Source organism: Engystomops pustulosus, chromosome 4, assembly GCF_040894005.1.
Source record: "Engystomops pustulosus chromosome 4, aEngPut4.maternal, whole genome shotgun sequence".
Taxonomy (NCBI): Eukaryota; Metazoa; Chordata; class Amphibia; order Anura; family Leptodactylidae; genus Engystomops; species Engystomops pustulosus.
This window is the reverse complement of record NC_092414.1, coordinates 226,291,862-226,316,861: the sequence shown is the minus strand read 5'-3', so window position 1 is coordinate 226,316,861 and position 25,000 is coordinate 226,291,862. Positions and strand designations below refer to the sequence as shown.

The window sequence follows — 25,000 nt, the reverse complement described above, 5'->3', positions numbered from 1 at the left end:
CCCCCCACCCCCCAGACAGGGCGACACCGCCTCCACCCCCCAGACAGGGCGACACCGCCGCCACCCCCCACCCCGGGCAACACCGCCGCCACCCCCCCAGACAGACAGACGGCAACAGCGATGTCACCCTACAGACTCACCTCTGTGACTGCAGTGAATAGTCGGGAGCCGATGCCTTTACCTGGAAAACATGGAGGGGTTACAGAGGAGGAAGGTGACGGCTCCGGGGGCTTCTCTGACCTCCCGGGGGGCAAATTATGTAACAAAAACAAATAAATACAAATACTAAATTAGAGGAAAATCCTGCTGCCCCCCACAAGCGAACCACAGAGCTCACCTGCGTTACAAGCTCCGCATACTGGACCCCAACACCTGGAGCAGGACCCCAAGACTACTCCCGGGGGCCAATGTTATGGGACTCTCTGTCATCTGCCCCTATGAGGTGGAACTACATGGAGACGACTTATACCACAGGTTCAGGTCCTGAATCCATGTAGTAATCTCGGTTCTGGTACCATATTGTTCCAGTAGCTTGGTTCCAGTGCTGTATCCATCCAGTAAGATTAGTACAATGTACAGGACCCTCTGTGCTGCTGCAGGCTGTAATGTCCCGCTGGATGGTCCCCATCCCCTGACGAGTTATCTGCCACCTACTGTCAGGATGCAGCAATGACACCTGCCATATTACTGAAGGGTTAATATGGGATCCAGGCCGGTGATTGGCTGGAATTAGCTGTGGAGCGGGTTATTGCAGGACTTGGGGTCGGTCAGTGCTTCCTCCAAGAGCGGACACTGATGATTGCCCAAGCAGCAGAGCCCATCCGACACCTCCCGGAGCAGGGACACCCTCCAAACGCCACGTCCAGCCAATCCTCCACCATGTGTGCGGCCGCAGGGGGAACCCGTCAGCAGGGCTCATTTCCAATGCTGACAGGTTCTAATAGAGATGTTTTAATTCATCTGTAAATGACTAATAATTGGATAACACCATCATTCCCCCCCCCCCCGGTGACCCCGCCCCCCCCCCAAGTGGGTGGTGCCTTTATATCATAACATCGTCTGCTAGCACGAAGCTCATCTCCTCTCGTCAATATGAAGGCACAACCGGGGGCGGCAGCTGAATGTTATCATCATACTGGAACCTGTCACCAATGGAAATGAGCCCCGCTGACAGGTTCCCTTTAAGAAAACCATGGGGCTCATTTACTAAGGGTCGCAGTTGGCGCTTTCCTCAGACTGTTCGCTATTTTGGGGTATTTAAACAGATGTCTGCCACTGCTATCACATAGGGGCCTCCCCGAGGAGAGGGGTGGGTGGGGAAATCTATCACATAGGGGCCTCCCCCGAGGAGGGGGAAGGTGGGGAAATCTATCACATAGGGGCCTCCCCCGAGGAGAGGGGTGGGTGGGGAAATCTATCACATAGGGGCCTCCCCCGAGGAGAGGGGTGGGTGGGGAAATCTATCACATAGGGGCCTCCCCGAGGAGGGGGAAGGTGGGGAAATCTATCACATAGGGGCCTCCCCCGAGGAGAGGGGTGGGGAAATCTATCACATAGGGGCCTCCCCCGAGGAGAGGGGTGGGTGGGGAAATCTATCACATAGGGGCCTCCCCCGAGGAGAGGGGTGGGTGGGGAAATCTATCACATAGGGCCTCCCCCGAGGAGAGGGGTGGGTGGGGAAATCTATCACATAGGGGCCTCCCCCGAGGAGAGGGGTGGGTGGGAAATCTATCACATAGGGGCCTCCCCCGAGGAGGGGGGGTGGGGAAATCTATCACATAGGTGCCTCCCCGAGGAGGGGGGTGGGGAAATCTATCACATAGGGGCCTCCCCCGAGGAGAGGGGTGGGTGGGGAAATCTATCACATAGGGGCCTCCCCCGAGGAGAGGGGTGGGTGGGGAAATCTATCACATAGGGGCCTCCCCCGAGGAGGGGGAAGGTGGGGAAATCTATCACATAGGTGCCTCCCCCGAGGAGGGGGGGTGGGGAAATCTATCACATAGGTGCCTCCCCCGAGGAGGTGGGTGGGGAAATCTATCACATAGGGGCCTCCCCCGAGGAGAGGGGTGGGTGGGGAAATCTATCACATAGGGGCCTCCCCCGAGGAGGGGGAAGGTGGGGAAATCTATCACATAGGTGCCTCCCCCGAGGAGGGGGGGGGGAAATCTATCACATAGGGGCCTCCCCCGAGGAGAGGGGTGGGTGGGGAAATCTATCACATAGGGGCCTCCCCCGAGGAGAGGGGTGGGTGGGGAAATCTATCACATAGGGGCCTCCCCCGAGGAGAGGGGTGGGTGGGGATATCTATCACATAGGGGCCTCCCCCGAGGAGGGGGGGGGGGAATCTATCACATAGGGGCCTCCCCCGAGGAGGGGGGGGGGGGGAATCTATCACATAGGGGCCTCCCCCGAGGAGGGGGAAGGTGGGGAAATCTATCACATAGGGGCCTCCCCCGAGGAGGGGGGGGGGGAAATCTATCACATAGGGGCCTCCCCCGAGGAGAGGGGTGGGTGGGGAAATCTATCACATAGGGGCCTCCCCCGAGGAGGGGGGGGGGTGGGGAAATCTATCACATAGGGGCCTCCCCCGAGGAGAGGGGTGGGTGGGGAAATCTATCACATAGGGGCCTCCCCCGAGGAGAGGGGTGGGTGGGGAAATCTATCACATAGGGGCCTCCCCCGAGGAGAGGGGTGGGTGGGGAAATCTATCACATAGGGGCCTCCCCCGAGGAGAGGGGTGGGTGGGGATATCTATCACATAGGGGCCTCCCCCGAGGAGGGGGGGGGGGAATCTATCACATAGGGGCCTCCCCCGAGGAGGGGGGGGGGTGGGGAAATCTATCACATAGGTGCCTCCCCCGAGGAGGGAGGTGGGGAAATCTATCACATAGGGGCCTCCCCCGAGGAGGGGGGTGGGGAAATCTATCACATAGGGGCCTCTCCCGAGGAGGGGGGTGGGGAAATCTATCACATAGGGGCCTCCCCCGAGGAGAGGGGTGGGTGGGGAAATCTATCACATAGGGGCCTCCCCCGGGTATCGCTGGTCTGGGGACAATGTTAGTTCTCCAGTATCGGCCTCCCAATACCGCTGGGCCGCAGGAGATTGGGCCCCCCCCCCCATAACTCTAAGGTCCCGGGGGGAGGACGTTTTGTACCTCGATACTGGGGCCTGATGTACAGATCCTCCAGGTACAGCGAGCGCCCCTCCCAGGTGCTGTAGGTGAAGAAGAACAGCGCATATCCCATCAGCCGCCGACCTGCCGGACACAGGGGAAAAGTCATATCAGTGATGTCACAGGCAGGGGGCGGGGCTGTGACCACCTCTCACACAGGATATACAGGCAGGGGGCGGGGCTGTGACCACCTCTCACACAGGATATACAGGCAGGGGGCGGGGCTGTGACCACCTCTCACACAGGATATACAGGCAGGGGGCGGGGCTGTGACCACCTCTCACACAGGATATACAGGCAGGGGGCGGGGCGGTGACCACCTATCACACAGGATATACAGGCAGGGGGCGGGGCGGTGACCACCTCTCACACAGGATATACAGGCAGGGGGCGGGGCTGTGACCACCTCTCACACAGGATATACAGGCAGGGGGCGGGGCTGTGACCACCTCTCACACAGGATATACAGGCAGGGGGCGGGGCTGTGACCACCTCTCACACAGGATATACAGGCAGGGGGCGGGGCTGTGACCACCTCTCACACAGGATATACAGGCAGGGGGCGGGGCTGTGACCACCTCTCACACAGGATATACAGGCAGGGGGCGGGGCTGTGACCACCTCTCACACAGGATATACAGGCAGGGGGCGGGGCTGTGACCACCTCTCACACAGGATATACAGGCAGGGGGCGGGGCTGTGACCACCTCTCACACAGGATATACAGGCAGGGGGCGGGGCTGTGACCACCTCTCACATAGGATATACAGGCAGGGAGCGGGGCTGTGACCACCTATCACACAGGATATACAGGCAGGGGCGGGGCTGTGACCACCTCTCACACAGGATATACAGGCAGGGGGCGGGGCGGTGACCACCTATCACACAGGATATACAGGCAGGGGGCGGGGCGGTGACCACCTATCACACAGGATATACAGGCAGGGGGCGGGGCTGTGACCACCTCTCACACAGGATATACAGGCAGGGGGCGGGGCTGTGACCACCTCTCACACAGGATATACAGGCAGGGGGCGGGGCTGTGACCACCTCTCACACAGGATATACAGGCAGGGGGCGGGGCTGTGACCACCTCTCACACAGGATATACAGGCAGGGGGCGGGGCTGTGACCACCTCTCACACAGGATATACAGGCAGGGGGCGGGGCTGTGACTACCTATCACACAGGATATACAGGCAGGGGGCGGGGCTGTGACCACCTCTCACACAGGATATACAGGCAGGGGGCGGGGCTGTGACCACCTCTCACACAGGATATACAGGCAGGGGGCGGGGCTGTGACTAGCTCTCACACAGGATATACAGGCAGGGGGTGGGGCTGTGACCACCTCTCACACAGGATATACAGGCAGGGGGCGGGGCAGTGATCACCTCTCACACAGGATATACAGGCAGGGGGTGGGGCTGTGACCACCTCTCACACAGGATATACAGGAAGGGGGCGGGGCTGTGCACCAACTTGTGTCTTGCTCCTCCTCCTCGCTGTTTTCCACCACCAGACATCGGAAGAGGGGAGATGGTTCCTCAAAGCCGTCCCTGCGTAGTTCTGTGAATAGAGAAGATGATGGGAGTTGTGCTCCTAATCACCTGCAGAGCATCGCACCGGTCACATGACCTCACGCACCTTCCGCTGTGATCTTCACTTGATCTGACAACTTTTCGAAATCCGCCAACTCCTACAAGAGACCAAAACAGCAGCACAGAGGATGTCAGGACACGAGGAGGAGGAGGAGGAGGAGGAGGAGGAGGAGGAGGATCTCCCAGCAGCACAGAGGATGTCAGGTCACTACGAGGATGAGGATGTCAGGACACGAGGAGGAGGAGGAGGAGGAGGAGGAGGAGGAGGAGGAGGAGGATCTCCCAGCAACACAGAGGATGTCAGGACACTACAAAGAGGAGGAGGAGGAGGATCTCCCAGCAGCACAGAGGATGTCAGGACACTACAAGGAGGAGGAGGAGGAGGAGGAGGATCTCCCAGCAGCACAGAGGATGTCAGGACACTACAAGGAGGAGGAGGAGGAGGAGGAGGATCTCCCAGCAGCACAGAGGATGTCAGGACACTACAAGGAGGAGGAGGAGGATCTCCCAGCAGCACAGAGGATGTCAGGACACTACAAGGAGGAGGAGGAGGATCTCCCAGCAGCACAGAGGATGTCAGGACACTACAAGGAGGAGGAGGAGGAGGAGGAGGATCTCCCAGCAGCACAGAGGATGTCAGGACACTACAAGGAGGAGGAGGAGGAGGAGGAGGAGGAGGAGGAGGAGGAGGATCTCCCAGCAACACAGAGGATGTCAGGACACTACAAGGAGGAGGAGGAGGAGGAGGAGGAGGATCTCCCAGCAGCACAGAGGATGTCAGGACACTACAAGGAGGAGGAGGAGGAGGAGGAGGATCTCCCAGCAGCACAGAGGATGTCAGGTCACTGTTGTCGGAGGGGCGGGGCAGGTGCAGAGTACACATAGCACGTGGTGTAGCGAGGGCAGAGCACAGGACAGGTGTGACCCCTCCGGCTCCCTGTAGAGGGTCTGCTCCTCGGCCCCGCCCCCTTACCCGGATCATGAGGTGAATCTCCCCACAGTCCCCCGGAGCAGCAGCGCGGACCCTGCACCCGGCCATAGCGACACGCCCCTAAACCTGGCCACACCCCTTTATATCATGTGACTACAGGGGGAGGCGCCAGGCTACACCCCGCCTACATTACTGCTGCAGTACAAGAGGGATACAATCTATTACTCTCTGTTATCAGCCATTACATCCCGGGGAGAGGAGACTGTACAGGGGGGGATACAATCTATTACTCTCTGTTATCAGCCATTACACCCCGGAGAGAGGAGACTGTACAGGGGGGGGGATACAATCTATTACTCTCTGTTATCAGCCATTACACCCCGGGGAGAGGAGACTGTACAGGGGGGGATACAATCTATTACTCTCTGTTATCAGCCATTACACCCCGGGGAGAGGAGACTGTACAGGGGGGATACAATCTATTACTCTCTGTTATCAGCCATTACACCCCGGGGAGAGGAGACTGTACAGGGGGGGATACAATCTATTACTCTCTGTTATCAGCCATTACATCCCGGGGAGAGGAGACTGTACAGGGGGATACAATCTATTACTCTCTGTTATCAGCCATTACACCCCGGGGAGAGGAGACTGTACAGGGGGGGATACAATCTATTACTCTCTGTTATCAGCCATTACATCCCGGGGAGAGGAGACTGTACAGGGGGGATACAATCTATTACTCTCTGTTATCAGCCATTACACCCCGGGGAGAGGAGACTGTACAGGGGGGATACAATCTATTACTCTCTGTTATCAGCCATTACATCCCGGGGAGAGGAGACTGTACAGGGGGGGTACAATCTATTACTCTCTGTTATCAGCCATTACATCCCGGGAAGAGGAGACTGTACAGGGGGATACAATCTATTACTCTCTGTTATCAGCCATTACACCCCGGGGAGAGGAGACTGTACAGGGGGGATACAATCTATTACTCTCTGTTATCAGCCATTACACCCCGGGGAGAGGAGACTGTACAGGGGGGGATACAATCTATTACTCTCTGTTATCAGCCATTACACCCCGGGGAGAGGAGACTGTACAGGGGGGGATACAATCTATTACTCTCTGTTATCAGCCATTACACCCCGGGGAGAGGAGACTGTACAGGGGGATACAATCTATTACTCTCTGTTATCAGCCATTACACCCCGGGGAGAGGAGACTGTACAGGGGGATACAATCTATTACTCTCTGTTATCAGCCATTACACCCCGGGGAGAGGAGACTGTACAGGGGGGATACAATCTATTACTCTCTGTTATCAGCCATTACACCCCGGGGAGAGGAGACTGTACAGGGGGGATACAATCTATTACTCTCTGTTATCAGCCATTACACCCCGGGGAGAGGAGACTGTACAGGGGGGATACAATCTATTACTCTCTGTTATCAGCCATTACACCCCGGGGAGAGGAGACTGTACAGGGGGGGGATACAATCTATTACTCTCTGTTATCAGCCATTACACCCCGGGGAGAGGAGACTGTACAGGGGGGATACAATCTATTACTCTCTGTTATCAGCCATTACACCCCGGGGAGAGGAGACTGTACAGGGGGGGGATACATCTATTACTCTCTGTTATCAGCCATTACACCCCGGGGAGAGGAGACTGTACAGGGGGATACAATCTATTACTCTCTGTTATCAGCCATTACATCCCGGGGAGAGGACACTGTACAGGGGGGATACAATCTATTACTCTCTGTTATCAGCCATTACACCCCGGGGAGAGGAGACTGTACAGGGGGATACAATCTATTACTCTCTGTTATCAGCCATTACATCCCGGGGAGAGGAGACTGTACAGGGGATACAATCTATTACTCTCTGTTATCAGCCATTACATCCCGGGGAGAGGAGACTGTACAGGGGGGGATACAATCTATTACTCTCTGTTATCAGCCATTACACCCCGGGGAGAGGAGACTGTACAGGGGATACAATCTATTACTCTCTGTTATCAGCCATTACATCCCGGGGAGAGGAGACTGTACAGGGGGGATACAATCTATTACTCTCTGTTATCAGCCATTACACCCCGGGGAGAGGAGACTGTACAGGGGGGATACAATCTATTACTCTCTGTTATCAGCCATTACACCCCGGGGGGAGGAGACTGTACAGGGGGGATACAATCTATTACTCTCTGTTATCAGCCATTACACCCCGGGGAGAGGAGACTGTACAGGGGAATACAATCTATTACTCTCTGTTATCAGCCATTACATCCCGGGGAGAGGAGACTGTACAGGGGGGGATACAATCTATTACTCTCTGTTATCAGCCATTACACCCCGGGGAGAGGAGACTGTACAGGGGGGATACAATCTATTACTCTCTGTTATCAGCCATTACACCCCGGGGAGAGGAGACTGTACAGGGGGGATACAATCTATTACTCTCTGTTATCAGCCATTACATCCCGGGGAGAGGAGACTGTACAGGGGGGGTACAATCTATTACTCTCTGTTATCAGCCATTACACCCCGGGGAGAGGACACTGTACAGGGGGGGGGGGGGGGGGATACAATCTATTACTCTCTGTTATCAGACATTACATCCCGGGGAGAGGAGACTGTACAGGGGGGATACAATCTATTACTCTCTGTTATCAGCCATTACACCCCGGGGAGAGGAGACTGTACAGGGGGATACAATCTATTACTCTCTGTTATCAGCCATTACACCCCGGGGAGAGGAGACTGTACAGGGGGGGGGGGATACAATCTATTACTCTCTGTTATCAGCCATTACACCCCGGGGAGAGGAGACTGTACAGGGGGGATACAATCTATTACTCTCTGTTATCAGCCATTACATCCCGGGGAGAGGAGACTGTACAGGGGGGGATACAATCTATTACTCTCTGTTATCAGCCATTACACCCCGGGGAGAGGAGACTGTACAGGGGGGATACAATCTATTACTCTCTGTTATCAGCCATTACATCCCGGGGAGAGGAGACTGTACAGGGATACAATCTATTACTCTCTGTTATCAGCCATTACACCCCGGGGAGAGGAGACTGTACAGGGGGATACAATCTATTACTCTCTGTTACAGCCATTACATCCTGGGGAGAGGAGACTGTACAGGGGGGATACAATCTATTACTCTCTGTTATCAGCCATTACACCCCGGGGAGAGGAGACTGTACAGGGGGATACAATCTATTACTCTCTGTTATCAGCCATTACATCCTGGGGAGAGGAGACTGTACAGGGGGGATACACTCTATTACTCTCTGTTATCAGCCATTACATCCCCGGGGAGAGGAGACTGTACAGGGGGGGGGGGGGGATACAATCTATTACTCTCTGTTATCAGCCATTACATCCCGGGGAGAGGAGACTGTACAGGGGGGATACAATCTATTACTCTCTGTTATCAGCCATTACATCCCGGGGAGAGGAGACTGTACAGGGGGGGGGATACAATCTATTACTCTCTGTTATCAGCCACTATATCCCGGGGAGAGGAGACTGTACAGGGGGGATACAAACTATTACTCTCTGTTATCAGCCATTTCATACTGTATGTTTGATATGTGAATGAACCCAAGGACTGCAGCGGAGATATCTACATCACAGATTGTATTTACAGATGACATCACAGCCAACAGCAGCACAGAGGATGTAAGATCAGATTCAGTCTTTTGCGTGGTCACTGGGCGGCCATGCTCCTCTGTGTATCCTCCCGGTGTCGGGGCTCCTGGGCGGCCATGCTCCTCAGTGCCTCCTCCTGGAAGCTCATCACCTGGTACCCGGGCTCCTCTGTCAGGTTCTGGGCCCCCAGGGAGCGGTACAGGCTGACGGCCGGAGTGTTCCACTTCAGTACGGAGAGATGGATCTGTGAGCAGCCGGAGCGGAGACCTTCCTAACAGTGACATAAAAACCCATCAGTCCTGGACACTGGAAGCCGAAGTGTCCCAACCACCATATGGAGGACAAAGTAATCCAACAAATCCCGCCCCATACAGCACATAAACCAAAACTGATCTGACCCAAACCAAAACTGATCTGACCCTAATCCCTAGAGGATCTTCATTCACACTACATCCCCCTCACTACATCACCACCATTACCTCATCCCTGTACTGTACATCCCCCTCACTACATCACCACCATTACCTCATCCCTGTACTGTACATCCCCCTCACTACATCACCACCATTACCTCATCCCTGTACTGTACATCCTCCTCACTACATCACCACCATTACCTCATCCCTGTACTGTACATCCTCCTCACTACATCACCACAATTACCTCATCCCTGTACTGTACATCCCCCTCACTACATCACCACCATTACCTCATCCCTGTACTGTACATCCCCCTCACTACATCACCACCATTACCTCATCCCTGTACTGTACATCCTCCTCACTACATCACCACCATTACCTCATCCCTGTACTGTACATCCCCCTCACTACATCACCACCATTACCTCATCCCTGTACTGTACATCCTCCTCACTACATCACCACCATTACCTCATCCCTGTACTGTACATCCCCCTCACTACATCACCACAATTACCTCATCCCTGTACTGTACATCCCCCTCACTACATCACCACCATTACCTCATCCCTGTACTGTACATCCCCCTCACTACATCACCACCATTACCTCATCCCTGTACTGTACATCCCCCTCACTACATCACCACCATTACCTCATCCCTGTACTGTACATCCCCCTCACTACATCACCGCCATTACCTCATCCCTGTACTGTACATCCCCCTCACTACATCACCACCATTACCTCATCCCTGTACTGTACATCCCCCTCACTACATCACCGCCATTACCTCATCCCTGTACTGTACACCCTCCTCACTACATCACCACCATTACCTCATCCCTGTACTGTACATCCCCCTCACTACATCACCACCATTACCTCATCCCTGTACTGTACATCCTCCTCACTACATCACCACCATTACCTCATCCCTGCACTGTACATCCTCCTCACTACATCACCACCATTACCTCATCCCTGTACTGTACATCCCCCTCACTACATCACCACCATTACCTCATCCCTGTACTGTACATCCCCCTCACTACATCACCACCATTACCTCATCCCTGTACTGTACATCCTCCTCACTACATCACCACCATTACCTCATCCCTGTACTGTACATCCCCACCATTACCTCATCCCTGTACTGTACATCCTCCTCACTACATCACCACCATTACCTCATCCCTGTACTGTACATCCCCCTCACTACATCACCACCATTACCTCATCCCTGTACTGTACATCCTCCTCACTACATCACCACCATTACCTCATCCCTGTACTGTACATCCTCCTCACTACATCACCATCATTACCTCATCCCTGTACTGTACATCCTCCTCACTACATCACCATCATTACCTCATCCCTGTACTGTACATCCTCCTCACTACATCACCACCATTACCTCATCCCTGTACTGTACATCACCCTCACTACACCACCACCATTACCTCATCCCTGTACTGTACATCCTCCTCACTACATCACCACCATTACCTCATCCCTGTACTGTACATCCCCCTCACTACATCACCACCATTACCTCATCCCTGTACTGTACATCACCACCATTACCTCATCCCTGCACTGTACATCCTCCTCACTACATCACCACCATTACCTCATCCCTGTACTGTACATCCTCCTCACTACATCACCACCATTACCTCATCCCTGTACTGTACATCCTCCTCACTACATCACCACCATTACCTCATCCCTGTACTGTACATCCCCCTCACTACATCACCACCATTACCTCATCCCTGTACTGTACATCCTCCTCACTACATCACCACCATTACCTCATCCCTGTACTGTACATCCCCCTCACTACATCACCACCAATTACCTCATCCCTGTACTGTACATCCCCCTCACTACATCACCACCATTACCTCATCCCTGTACTGTACATCCCCCTCACTACATCACCACCATTACCTCATCCCTGTACTGTACATCCCCCTCACTACATCACCACCATTACCTCATCCCTGTACTGTACATCCTCCTCACTACATCACCACCATTACCTCATCCCTGCACTGTACATCCTCCTCACTACATCACCACCATTACCTCATCCCTGTACTGTACATCCCCCTCACTACATCACCACCATTACCTCATCCCTGTACTGTACATCCCCCTCACTACATCACCACCATTACCTCATCCCTGTACTGTACATCCTCCTCACTACATCACCACCATTACCTCATCCCTGTACTGTACATCCCCACCATTACCTCATCCCTGTACTGTACATCCTCCTCACTACATCACCACCATTACCTCATCCCTGTACTGTACATCCCCCTCACTACATCACCATCATTACCTCATCCCTGTACTGTACATCCTCCTCACTACATCACCATCATTACCTCATCCCTGTACTGTACATCCTCCTCACTACATCACCACCATTACCTCATCCCTGTACTGTACATCACCACCATTACCTCATCCCTGTACTGTACATCCTCCTTCAACTACATCCACCACCATCCCCTGTACTGTACATCCACCTCACTACATCACCACCATTACCTCATCCCTGTACTGTACATCCTCCTCACTACATCACCACCATTACCTCATCCCTGTACTGTACATCCCCCTCACTACATCACCACCATTACCTCATCCCTGTACTGTACATCCTCCTCACTACATCACCACCATTACCTCATCCCTGTACTGTACATCCTCCTCACTACATCACCACCATTACCTCATCCCTGTACTGTACATCCTCCTCACTACATCACCACCATTACCTCATCCCTGTACTGTACATCCTCCTCACTACATCACCACCATTACCTCATCCCTGTACTGTACATCCTCCTCACTACATCACCACCATTACCTCATCCCTGTACTGTACATCCCCTCACTACATCACCACCATTACCTCATCCCTGTACTGTACATCCTCCTCACTACATCACCACCATTACCTCATCCCTGTACTGTACATCCTCCTCACTACATCACCACCATTACCTCATCCCTGTACTGTACATCCTCCTCACTACATCACCACCATTACCTCATCCCTGTACTGTACATCCTCCTCACTACATCACCACCATTACCTCATCCCTGTACTGTACATCCTCCTCACTACATCACCACCATTACCTCATCCCTGTACTGTACATCCTCCTCACTACATCACCACCATTACCTCATCCCTGTACTGTACATCCTCCTCACTACATCACCACCATTACCTCATCCCTGTACTGTACATCCTCCTCACTACATCACCACCATTACCTCATCCCTGTACTGTACATCCCCCTCACTACATCACCACCATTACCTCATCCCTGTACTGTACATCCTCCTCACTACATCACCACCATTACCTCATCCCTGTACTGTACATCCCCCTCACTACATCACCACCATTACCTCATCCCTGTACTGTACATCCTCCTCACTACATCACCACCATTACCTCATCCCTGTACTGTACATCCCCCTCACTACATCACCACCATTACCTCATCCCTGTACTGTACATCCTCCTCACTACATCACCACCATTACCTCATCCCTGTACTGTACATCCCCCTCACTACATTACCACCATTACCTCATCCCTGTACTGTACATCCCCTCACTACATCACCACCATTACCTCATCCCTGTACTGTACATCCTTCCTCACTACATCACCACCATTACCTCATCCCTGTACTGTACATCCTCCTCACTACATCACCACCATTACCTCATCCCTGTACTGTACATCCTCCTCACTACATCACCACCATTACCTCATCCCTGTACTGTACATCCTCTCCTCCACTACATCACCACCATTACCTCATCCCTGTACTGTACATCACCACCATTACCTCATCCCTGCACTGTACATCCTCCTCACTACATCACCACCATTACCTCATCCCTGTACTGTACATCCCCTCACTACATCACCACCATTACCTCATCCCTGCACTGTACATCCTCCTCACTACATCACCACCATTACCTCATCCCTGTACTGTACATCCTCCTCACTACATCACCACCATTACCTCATCCCTGTACTGTACATCCTCCTCACTACATCACCACCATTACCTCATCCCTGTACTGTACATCCCCCTCACTACATCACCACCATTACCTCATCCCTGTACTGTACATCCTCCTCACTACATCACCACCATTACCTCATCCCTGTACTGTACATCCTCCTCACTACATCACCACCATTACCTCATCCCTGTACTGTACATCCTCCTCACTACATCACCACCATTACCTCATCCCTGTACTGTACATCCCCCTCACTACATCACCACCATTACCTCATCCCTGTACTGTACATCCCCCTCACTACATCACCACCATTACCTCATCCCTGTACTGTACATCCCCTCACTACATCACCACCATTACCTCATCCCTGTACTGTACATCCTCCTCACTACATCACCACCATTACCTCATCCCTGTACTGTACATCCTCCTCACTACATCACCACCATTACCTCATCCCTGTACTGTACATCCTCCTCACTACATCACCACCATTACCTCATCCCTGTACTGTACATCCCCCTCACTACATCACCACCATTACCTCATCCCTGTACTGTACATCCCCCTCACTACATCACCACCATTACCTCATCCCTGTACTGTACATCCTCCTCACTACATCACCACCATTACCTCATCCCTGTACTGTACATCCTCCTCACTACATCACCACCATTACCTCATCCCTGTACTGTACATCCTCCTCACTACATCACCACCATTACCTCATCCCTGTACTGTACATCCCCCTCACTACATCACCACCATTACCTCATCCCTGTACTGTACATCCCCCTCACTACATCACCACCATTACCTCATCCTGTACTGTACATCACCACCATTACCTCATCCCTGTACTGTACATCCTCCTCACTACATCACCACCATTACCTCATCCCTGTACTGTACATCCCCTCACTACATCACCACCATTACCTCATCCCTGTACTGTACATCCTCCTCACTACATCACCACCATTACCTCATCCCTGTACTGTACATCCTCCTCACTACATCACCACCATTACCTCATCCCTGTACTGTACATCCTCCTCACTACATCACCACCATTACCTCATCCCTGTACTGTACATCCTCCTCACTACATCACCACCATTACCTCATCCCTGTACTGTACATCCCCCTCACTACATCACCACCATTACCTCATCCCTGTACTGTACATCCTCCTCACTACATCACCACCATTACCTCATCCCTGTACTGTACATCCCCCTCACTACATCACCACCATTACCTCATCCCTGTACTGTACATCCTCCTCACTACATCACCACCATTACCTCATCCCTGTACTGTACATCCTCCTCACTACATCACCACCATTACCTCATCCCTGTACTGTACATCCTCCTCACTACATCACCACCATTACCTCATCCCTGTACTGTACATCCTCCTCACTACATCACCACCATTACCTCATCCCTGTACTGTACATCCTCCTCACTACATCACCACCATTACCTCATCCCTGTACTGTACACCCTCCTCACTACATCACCACCATTACCTCATCCCTGTACTGTACATCCCCTCACTACATCACCACCATTACCTCATCCCTGTACTGTACATCCTCCTCACTACATCACCACCATTACCTCATCCCTGTACTGTACATCCCCTCACTACACCACCACCATTACCTCATCCCTGTACTGTACATCCCCCTCACTACATCACCACCATTACCTCATCCCTGTACTGTACATCACCACCATTACCTCATCCCTGTACTGTACATCCCCCTCACTACATCACCACCATTACCTCATCCCTGTACTGTACATCCTCCTCACTACATCACCACCATTACCTCATCCCTGTACTGTACATCCTCCTCACTACATCACCACCATTACCTCATCCCTGTACTGTACATCCTCCTCACTACATCACCACCATTACCTCATCCCTGTACTGTACATCCCCCTCACTACATCACCACCATTACCTCATCCCTGTACTGTACATCCTCCTCACTACATCACCACCATTACCTCATCCCTGTACTGTACATCCTCCTCACTACATCACCACCATTACCTCATCCCTGTACTGTACATCCTCCTCACTACATCACCACCATTACCTCATCCCTGTACTGTACATCCTCCTCACTACATCACCACCATTACCTCATCCCTGTACTGTACATCCCCCTCACTACATCACCACCATTACCTCATCCCTGTACTGTACATCCCCCTCACTACATCACCACCATTACCTCATCCCTGTACTGTACATCCTCCTCACTACATCACCACCATTACCTCATCCCTGTACTGTACATCCCCCTCACTACATCACCACCATTACCTCATCCCTGTACTGTACATCCTCCTCACTACATCACCACCATTACCTCATCCCTGTACTGTACATCCTCCTCACTACATCACCACCATTACCTCATCCCTGTACTGTACATCCTCCTCACTACATCACCACCATTACCTCATCCCTGCACTGTACATCCTCCTCACTACATCACCACCATTACCTCATCCCTGTACTGTACATCCTCCTCACTACATCACCACCATTACCTCATCCCTGTACTGTACATCCTCCTCACTACATCACCACCATTACCTCATCCCTGTACTGTACATCCCCCTCACTACATCACCACCATTACCTCATCCCTGTACTGTACATCCCCTCACTACATCACCACCATTACCTCATCCCTGTACTGTACATCCCTCCTCACTACATCACCACCATTACCTCATCCCTGTACTGTACATCCTCCTCACTACATCACCACCATTACCTCATCCCTGTACTGTACATCCTCCTCACTACATCACCACCATTACCTCATCCCTGTACTGTACATCCCTCCTCACTACATCACCACCATTACCTCATCCCTGTACTGTACATCCCCCTCACTACATCACCACCATTACCTCATCCCTGTACTGTACATCCTCCTCACTACATCACCACCATTACCTCATCCCTGTACTGTACATCCTCCTCACTACATCACCACCATTACCTCATCCCTGTACTGTACATCCCCCTCACTACATCACCACCATTACCTCATCCCTGTACTGTACATCCTCCTCACTACATCACCACCATTACCTCATCCCTGTACTGTACATCCTCCTCACTACATCACCACCATTACCTCATCCCTGTACTGTACATCCCCCTCACTACATCACCACCATTACCTCATCCCTGTACTGTACATCCTCCTCTCTACATCACCACCATTACCTCATCCCTGTACTGTACATCCTCCTCACTACATCACCACCATTACCTCATCCCTGTACTGTACATCCTCCTCACTACATCACCGCCATTACCTCATCCCTGTACTGTACATCACCACCATTACCTCATCCCTGTACTGTACATCCCCCTCACTACATCACCACCATTACCTCATCCCTGTACTGTACATCCCCCCTCACTACATCACCACCATTACCTCATCCCTGTACTGTACATCCTCCTCACTACATCACCACCATTACCTCATCCCTGTACTGTACATCCTCCTCACTACATCACCACCATTACCTCATCCCTGTACTGTACATCCTCCTCACTACATCACCACCATTACCTCATCCCTGTACTGTACATCCCCCTCACTACATCACCACCATTACCTCATCCCTGTACTGTACATCCCCCTCACTACATCACCACCATTACCTCATCCCTGTACTGTACATCCTCCTCACTACATCACCACCATTACCTCATCCCTGTACTGTACATCCTCCCTCCACTACATCACCACCATTACCTCATCCCTGCACTGTGCATCCTCCTCACTACATCACCACCATTACCTCATCCCTGTACTGTACATCCTCCTCACTACATCACCACCATTACCTCATCCCTGTACTGTACATCCTCCTCTCTACATCACCACCATTACCTCATCCCTGTACTGTACATCCTCCTCACTACATCACCACCATTACCTCATCCCTGTACTGTACATCCTCCTCACTACATCACCACCATTACCTCATCCCTGTACTGTACATCCCCCTCACTACATCACCACCATTACCTCATCCCTGCACTGTACATCCTCCTCACTACATCACCACCATTACCTCATCCCTGTACTGTACATCCTCCTCACTACATCACCACCATTACCTCATCCCTGTACTGTACATCCTCCTCACTACATCACCACCATTACCTCATCCCTGCACTGTACATCCTCCTCACTACATCACCACCATTACCTCATCCCTGTACTGTACATCCTCCTCTCTACATCACCACCATTACCTCATCCCTGTACTGTACATCCCCCTCACTACATCACCACCATTACCTCATCCCTGTACTGTACATCCTCCTCACTACATCACCACCATTACCTCATCCCTGTACTGTACATCCTCCTCACTACATCACCACCATTACCTCATCCCTGCACTGTACATCCCCCTCACTACATCACCACCATTACCTCATCCCTGCACTGTACATCCCCCTCACTACATCACCACCATTACCTCATCCCTGTACTGTACATCACCACCATTACCTCATCCCTGTACTGTACATACCCCTCACTACATCACCACCATTACCTCATCCCTGTACTGTACATCCTCCTCACTACATCACCACCATTACCTCATCCCTGTACTGTACATCCTCCTCACTACATCACCACCATTACCTCATCCCTGTACTGTACATCCTCCTCACTACATCACCACCATTACCTCATCCCTGTACTGTACATCCCCCTCACTACATCACCACCATTACCTCATCCCTGTACTGTACATCCCCCTCACTACATCACCACCATTACCTCATCCCTGTACTGTACATCCCCCTCACTACATCACCACCATTACCTCATCCCTGTACTGTACATCCCCTCACTACATCACCACCATTACCTCATCCCTGTACTGTACATCCCCCTCACTACATCACCACCATTACCTCATCCCTGTACTGTACATCCTCCTCACTACATCACCACCATTACCTCATCCCTGCACTGTACATCCCCCTCACTACATCACCACCATTACCTCATCCCTGTACTGTACATCCTCCACACTACATCACCACCATTACCTCATCCCTGTACTGTACATCCTCCTCACTACATCACCACCATTACCTCATCCCTGCACTGTACATCCTCCTCACTACATCACCACCATTACCTCATCCCTGTACTGTACATCCCCCTCACTACATCACCACCATTACCTCATCCCTGTACTGTACATCCCCCTCACTACATCACCACCATTACCTCATCCCTGTACTGTACATCCTCCTCACTACATCACCACCATTACCTCATCCCTGCACTGTACATCACCACCATTACCTCATCCCTGTACTGTACATCCCCCTCACTACATCACCACCATTACCTCATCCCTGCACTGTACATCCTCCTCACTACATCACCACCATTACCTCATCCCTGTACTGTACATCCCCCTCACTACATCACCACCATTACCTCATCCCTGTACTGTACATCCCCCTCACTACATCACCACCATTACCTCATCCCTGCACTGTACATCCTCCTCACTACATCACCACCATTACCTCATCCCTGCACTGTACATCCTCCTCACTACATCACCACCATTACCTCATCCCTGTACTGTACATCCTCCTCACTACATCACCACCATTACCTCATCCCTGTACTGTACATCCTCCACACTACATCACCACCATTACCTCATCCCTGTACTGTACATCCTCCTCACTACATCACCACCATTACCTCATCCCTGTACTGTACATCCTCCTCACTACATCACCACCATTACCTCATCCCTGTACTGTACATCCCCCTCACTACATCACCACCATTACCTCATCCCTGTACTGTACATCCTCCTCACTACACCACCATTACCTCATCCCTGTACTGTACATCCTCCTCACTACACCACCATTACCTCATCCCTGTACTGTACATCCTCCTCACTACATCACCACCATTACCTCATCCCTGTACTGTACATCCTCCTCACTACATCACCACCATTACCTCATCCCTGCACTGTACATCCTCCTCACTACATCACCACCATTACCTCATCCCTGTACTGTACATCCCCCTCACTACATCACCACCATTACCTCATCCCTGTACTGTACATCCCCCTCACTACATCACCACCATTACCTCATCCCTGTACTGTACATCCCCTCACTACATCACCACCATTACCTCATCCCTGTACTGTACATCCTCCTCACTACATCACCACCATTACCTCATCCCTGTACTGTACATCACCACCATTACCTCATCCCTGTACTGTACATCCTCCTCACTACATCACCACCATTACCTCATCCCTGTACTGTACATCCCCCTCACTACATCATCACCATTACCTCATCCCTGTACTGTACATCCCCCTCACTACATCACCACCATTACCTCATCCCTGTACTGTACATCCTCCTCACTACATCACCACCATTACCTCATCCCTGTACTGTACATCCTCCTCACTACATCACCACCATTACCTCATCCCTGTACTGTACATCCCCCTCACTACATCACCACCATTACCTCATCCCTGTACTGTACATCCTCCTCACTACATCACCACCATTACCTCATCCCTGTACTGTACATCACCACCATTACCTCATCCCTGTACTGTACATCCTCCTCACTACATCACCACCATTACCTCATCCCTGTACTGTACATCCCCCTCACTACATCACCACCATTACCTCATCCCTGTACTGTACATCCTCCTCACTACATCACCACCATTACCTCATCCCTGTACTGTACATCACCACCATTACCTCATCCCTGTACTGTACATCCCCCTCACTACATCACCACCATTACCTCATCCCTGTACTGTACATCCCCCTCACTACATCACCACCATTACCTCATCCCTGTACTGTACATCCCCCTCACTACATCACCACCATTACCTCATCCCTGTACTGTACATTCCCCTCACTACATCACCACCATTACCTCATCCCTGCACTGTACATCCCCCTCACTACATCACCACCATTACCTCATCCCTGTACTGTACATCCCCCTCACTACATCACCACCATTACCTCATCCCTGTACTGTACATCCTCCTCACTACATCACCACCATTACCTCATCCCTGTACTGTACATCCCCCTCACTACATCACCACCATTACCTCATCCCTGTACTGTACATCCCCCTCACTACATCATTACCATTACCTCATCCCTGTACTGTACATCCCCCTCACTACATCACCACCATTACCTCACCCCTGTACTGTACATCACCCTCACTACATCACCACCATTACCTCATCCCTGTACTGTACATCCCCCTCACTACATCACCACCATTACCTCATCCCTGTACTGTACATCCTCCTCACTACATCACCACCATTACCTCATCCCTGTACTGTACATCCTCCTCACTACATCACCACCATTACCTCATCCCTGTACTGTACATCCTCCTCACTACATCACCACCATTACCTCATCCCTGTACTGTACATCCTCCTCACTACATCACCACCATTACCTCATCCCTGTACTGTACATCCTCCTCACTACATCACCACCATTACCTCATCCCTGCACTGTACATCCTCCTCACTACATCACCACCATTACCTCATCCCTGTACTGTACATCCTCCTCACTACATCACCACCATTACCTCACCCCTGTACTGTACATCCTCCTCACTACATCACCACCATTACCTCATCCCTGTACTGTACATCCTCCTCACTACATCACCACCATTACCTCATCCCTGTACTGTACATCCTCCTCACTACATCACCACCATTACCTCATCCCTGTACTGTACATCCTCCTCACTACATCACCACCATTACCTCATCCCTGTACTGTACATCCTCCTCACTACATCACCACCATTACCTCATCCCTGTACTGTACATCCTCCTCACTACATCACCACCATTACCTCATCCCTGTACTGTACATCCTCCTCACTACATCACCGCCATTACCTCATCCCTGTACTGTACATCCTCCTCACTACATCACCGCCATTACCTCATCCCTGTACTGTACATCCTCCTCACTACATCACCACCATTACCTCATCCCTGTACTGTACATCCTCCTCACTACATCACCACCATTACCTCATCCCTGTACTGTACATCCTCCTCACTACATCACCGCCATTACCTCATCCCTGTACTGTACATCACCACCATTACCTCATCCCTGTACTGTACATCCCCCTCACTACATCACCACCATTACCTCATCCCTGTACTGTACATCCTCCTCACTACATCACCACCATTACCTCATCCCTGTACTGTACATCCCCCTCACTACATCACCACCATTACCTCATCCCTGTACTGTACATCCCCCTCACTACATCACCGCCATTACCTCATCCCTGTACTGTACATCACCACCATTACCTCATCCCTGTACTGTACATCCCCCTCACTACATCACCACCATTACCTCATCCCTGTACTGTACATCCTCCTCACTACATCACCACCATTACCTCATCCCTGTACTGTACATCCCCCTCACTACATCACCACCATTACCTCATCCCTGTACTGTACATCACCACCATTACCTCATCCCTGTACTGTACATCCTCCTCACTACATCACCACCATTACCTCATCCCTGCACTGTACATCCTCCTCACTACATCACCACCATTACCTCATCCCTGTACTGTACATCCCCCTCACTACATCACCACCATTACCTCATCCCTGTACTGTACATCCTCCTCACTACATCACCACCATTACCTCATTCCTGTACTGTACATCCCCCTCACTACATCACCACCATTACCTCATCCCTGTACTGTACATCCCCCTCACTACATCACCACCATTACCTCATCCCTGTACTGTACATCCTCCTCACTACATCACCACCATTACCTCATCCCTGTACTGTACATCCTCCTCACTACATCACCACCATTACCTCATCCCTGTACTGTACATCCCCCTCACTACATCACCACCATTACCTCATCCCTGTACTGTACATCCCCCTCACTACATCACCACCATTACCTCATCCCTGTACTGTACATCACACCATTACCTCATCCCTGTACTGTACATCCTCCTCACTACATCACCATCCTTACCTCATCCCTGTACTGTACATCCTCCTCACTACATCACCACCATTACCTCATCCCTGTACTGTACATCCTCCTCACTACATCACCACCATTACCTCATCCCTGTACTGTACATCCCCCTCACTACAACACCACCATTACCTCATCCCTGTACTGTACATCCTCCTCACTACATCACCACCATTACCTCATCCCTGTACTGTACATCCCCCTCACTACATCACCACCATTACCTCATCCCTGCACTGTACATCCCCCTCACTACATCACCACCATTACCTCATCCCTGTACTGTACATCCTCCTCACTACATCACCACCATTACCTCATCCCTGTACTGTACATCCTCCTCACTACATCACCACCATTACCTCATCCCTGTACTGTACATCCCCCTCACTACATCACCACCATTACCTCATCCCTGTACTGTACATCCTCCTCACTACATCACCACCATTACCTCATCCCTGTACTGTACATCCCCCTCACTACATCACCACCATTACCTCATCCCTGTACTGTACATCCCCCTCACTACATCACCACCATTACCTCATCCCTGTACTGTACATCCCCCTCACTACATCACCACCATTACCTCATCCCTGTACTGTACATCCTCCTCACTACATCACCACCATTACCTCATCCCTGTACTGTACATCCCCCTCACTACATCACCACCATTACCTCATCCCTGTACTGTACATCCCCCTCACTACATCACCACCATTACCTCATCCCTGTACTGTACATCCCCCTCACTACATCACCACCATTACCTCATCCCTGTACTGTACATCCTCCTCACTACATCACCACCATTACCTCATCCCCTGTACTGTACATCCCCCTCACTACATCACCACCATTACCTCATCCCTGTACTGTACATCCTCCTCACTACATCACCACCATTACCTCATCCCTGTACTGTACATCCCCCTCACTACATCACCACCATTACCCCATCCCTGCACTGTACATCCCCCTCACTACATCACCACCATTACCTCATCCCTGTACTGTACATCCTCCTCACTACATCACCACCATTACCTCATCCCTGTACTGTACATCCTCCTCACTACATCACCACCATTACCTCATCCCTGTACTGTACATCCCCCTCACTACATCACCACCATTACCTCATCCCTGTACTGTACATCCTCCTCTCTACATCACCACCATTACCTCATCCCTGTACTGTACATCACCACCATTACCTCATTCCTGCACTGTACATCCTCCTCACTACATCACCACCATTACCTCATCCCTGTACTGTACATCCCCCTCACTACATCACCACCATTACCTCATCCCTGTACTGTACACCCTCCTCTCTACATCACCACCATTACCTCATCCCTGTACTGTACATACCCCTCACTACATCACCACCATTACCTCATCCCTGTACTGTACATCCCCCTCACTACATCACTACCATTACCTCATCCCTGTACTGTACACCCTCCTCACTACATCACCACCATTACCTCATCCCTGTACTGTACATCCCCCTCACTACATCATCACCATTACCTCATCCCTGTACTGTACATCCCCCTCACTACATCACCACCATTACCTCATCCCTGTACTGTACATCCCCCTCACTACATCACCACCATTACCTCATCCCTGTACTGTACATCCTCCTCACTACATCACCATCCTTACCTCATCCCTGCACTGTACATCCCCCTCACTACATCACCACCATTACCTCATCCCTGTACTACATCCCCCTCACTTACATCACCACCATTACCTCATCCCTGTACTGTACATCACCATCATTACCTCATCCCTGTACTGTACATCCTCCTCACTACATCACCACCATTACCTCATCCCTGCACTGTACATCCCCCTCACTACATCACCACCATTACCTCATCCCTG

General features: G+C 51.6%; 1 protein-coding gene across 7 annotated transcripts in view; it reads right to left on the bottom strand.

The window, feature by feature from the left end:
- The window catches only part of LOC140128400 (thialysine N-epsilon-acetyltransferase-like), a 71,393-nt gene that overhangs the window by 318 nt on the left and 46,075 nt on the right, over positions 1 to 25,000 (bottom strand). For 2 of the 7 annotated variants that reach the window (XM_072150089.1, XM_072150094.1), the window contains 5 exons: positions 9,358 to 9,650; positions 4,821 to 4,872; positions 4,611 to 4,742; positions 3,156 to 3,257; positions 141 to 181 (listed from right to left, as the gene is read on the bottom strand). In XM_072150089.1, the coding sequence (XP_072006190.1) occupies positions 141 to 181; positions 3,156 to 3,257; positions 4,611 to 4,742; positions 4,821 to 4,872; positions 9,358 to 9,650 (620 nt within the window). The remainder of the gene's footprint in view (positions 1 to 140; positions 182 to 3,155; positions 3,258 to 4,610; positions 4,743 to 4,820; positions 4,873 to 9,357; positions 9,651 to 25,000) is intronic. The other 5 variants (XM_072150093.1, XM_072150090.1, XM_072150091.1 and 2 more) reach the window with 5 other exon arrangements.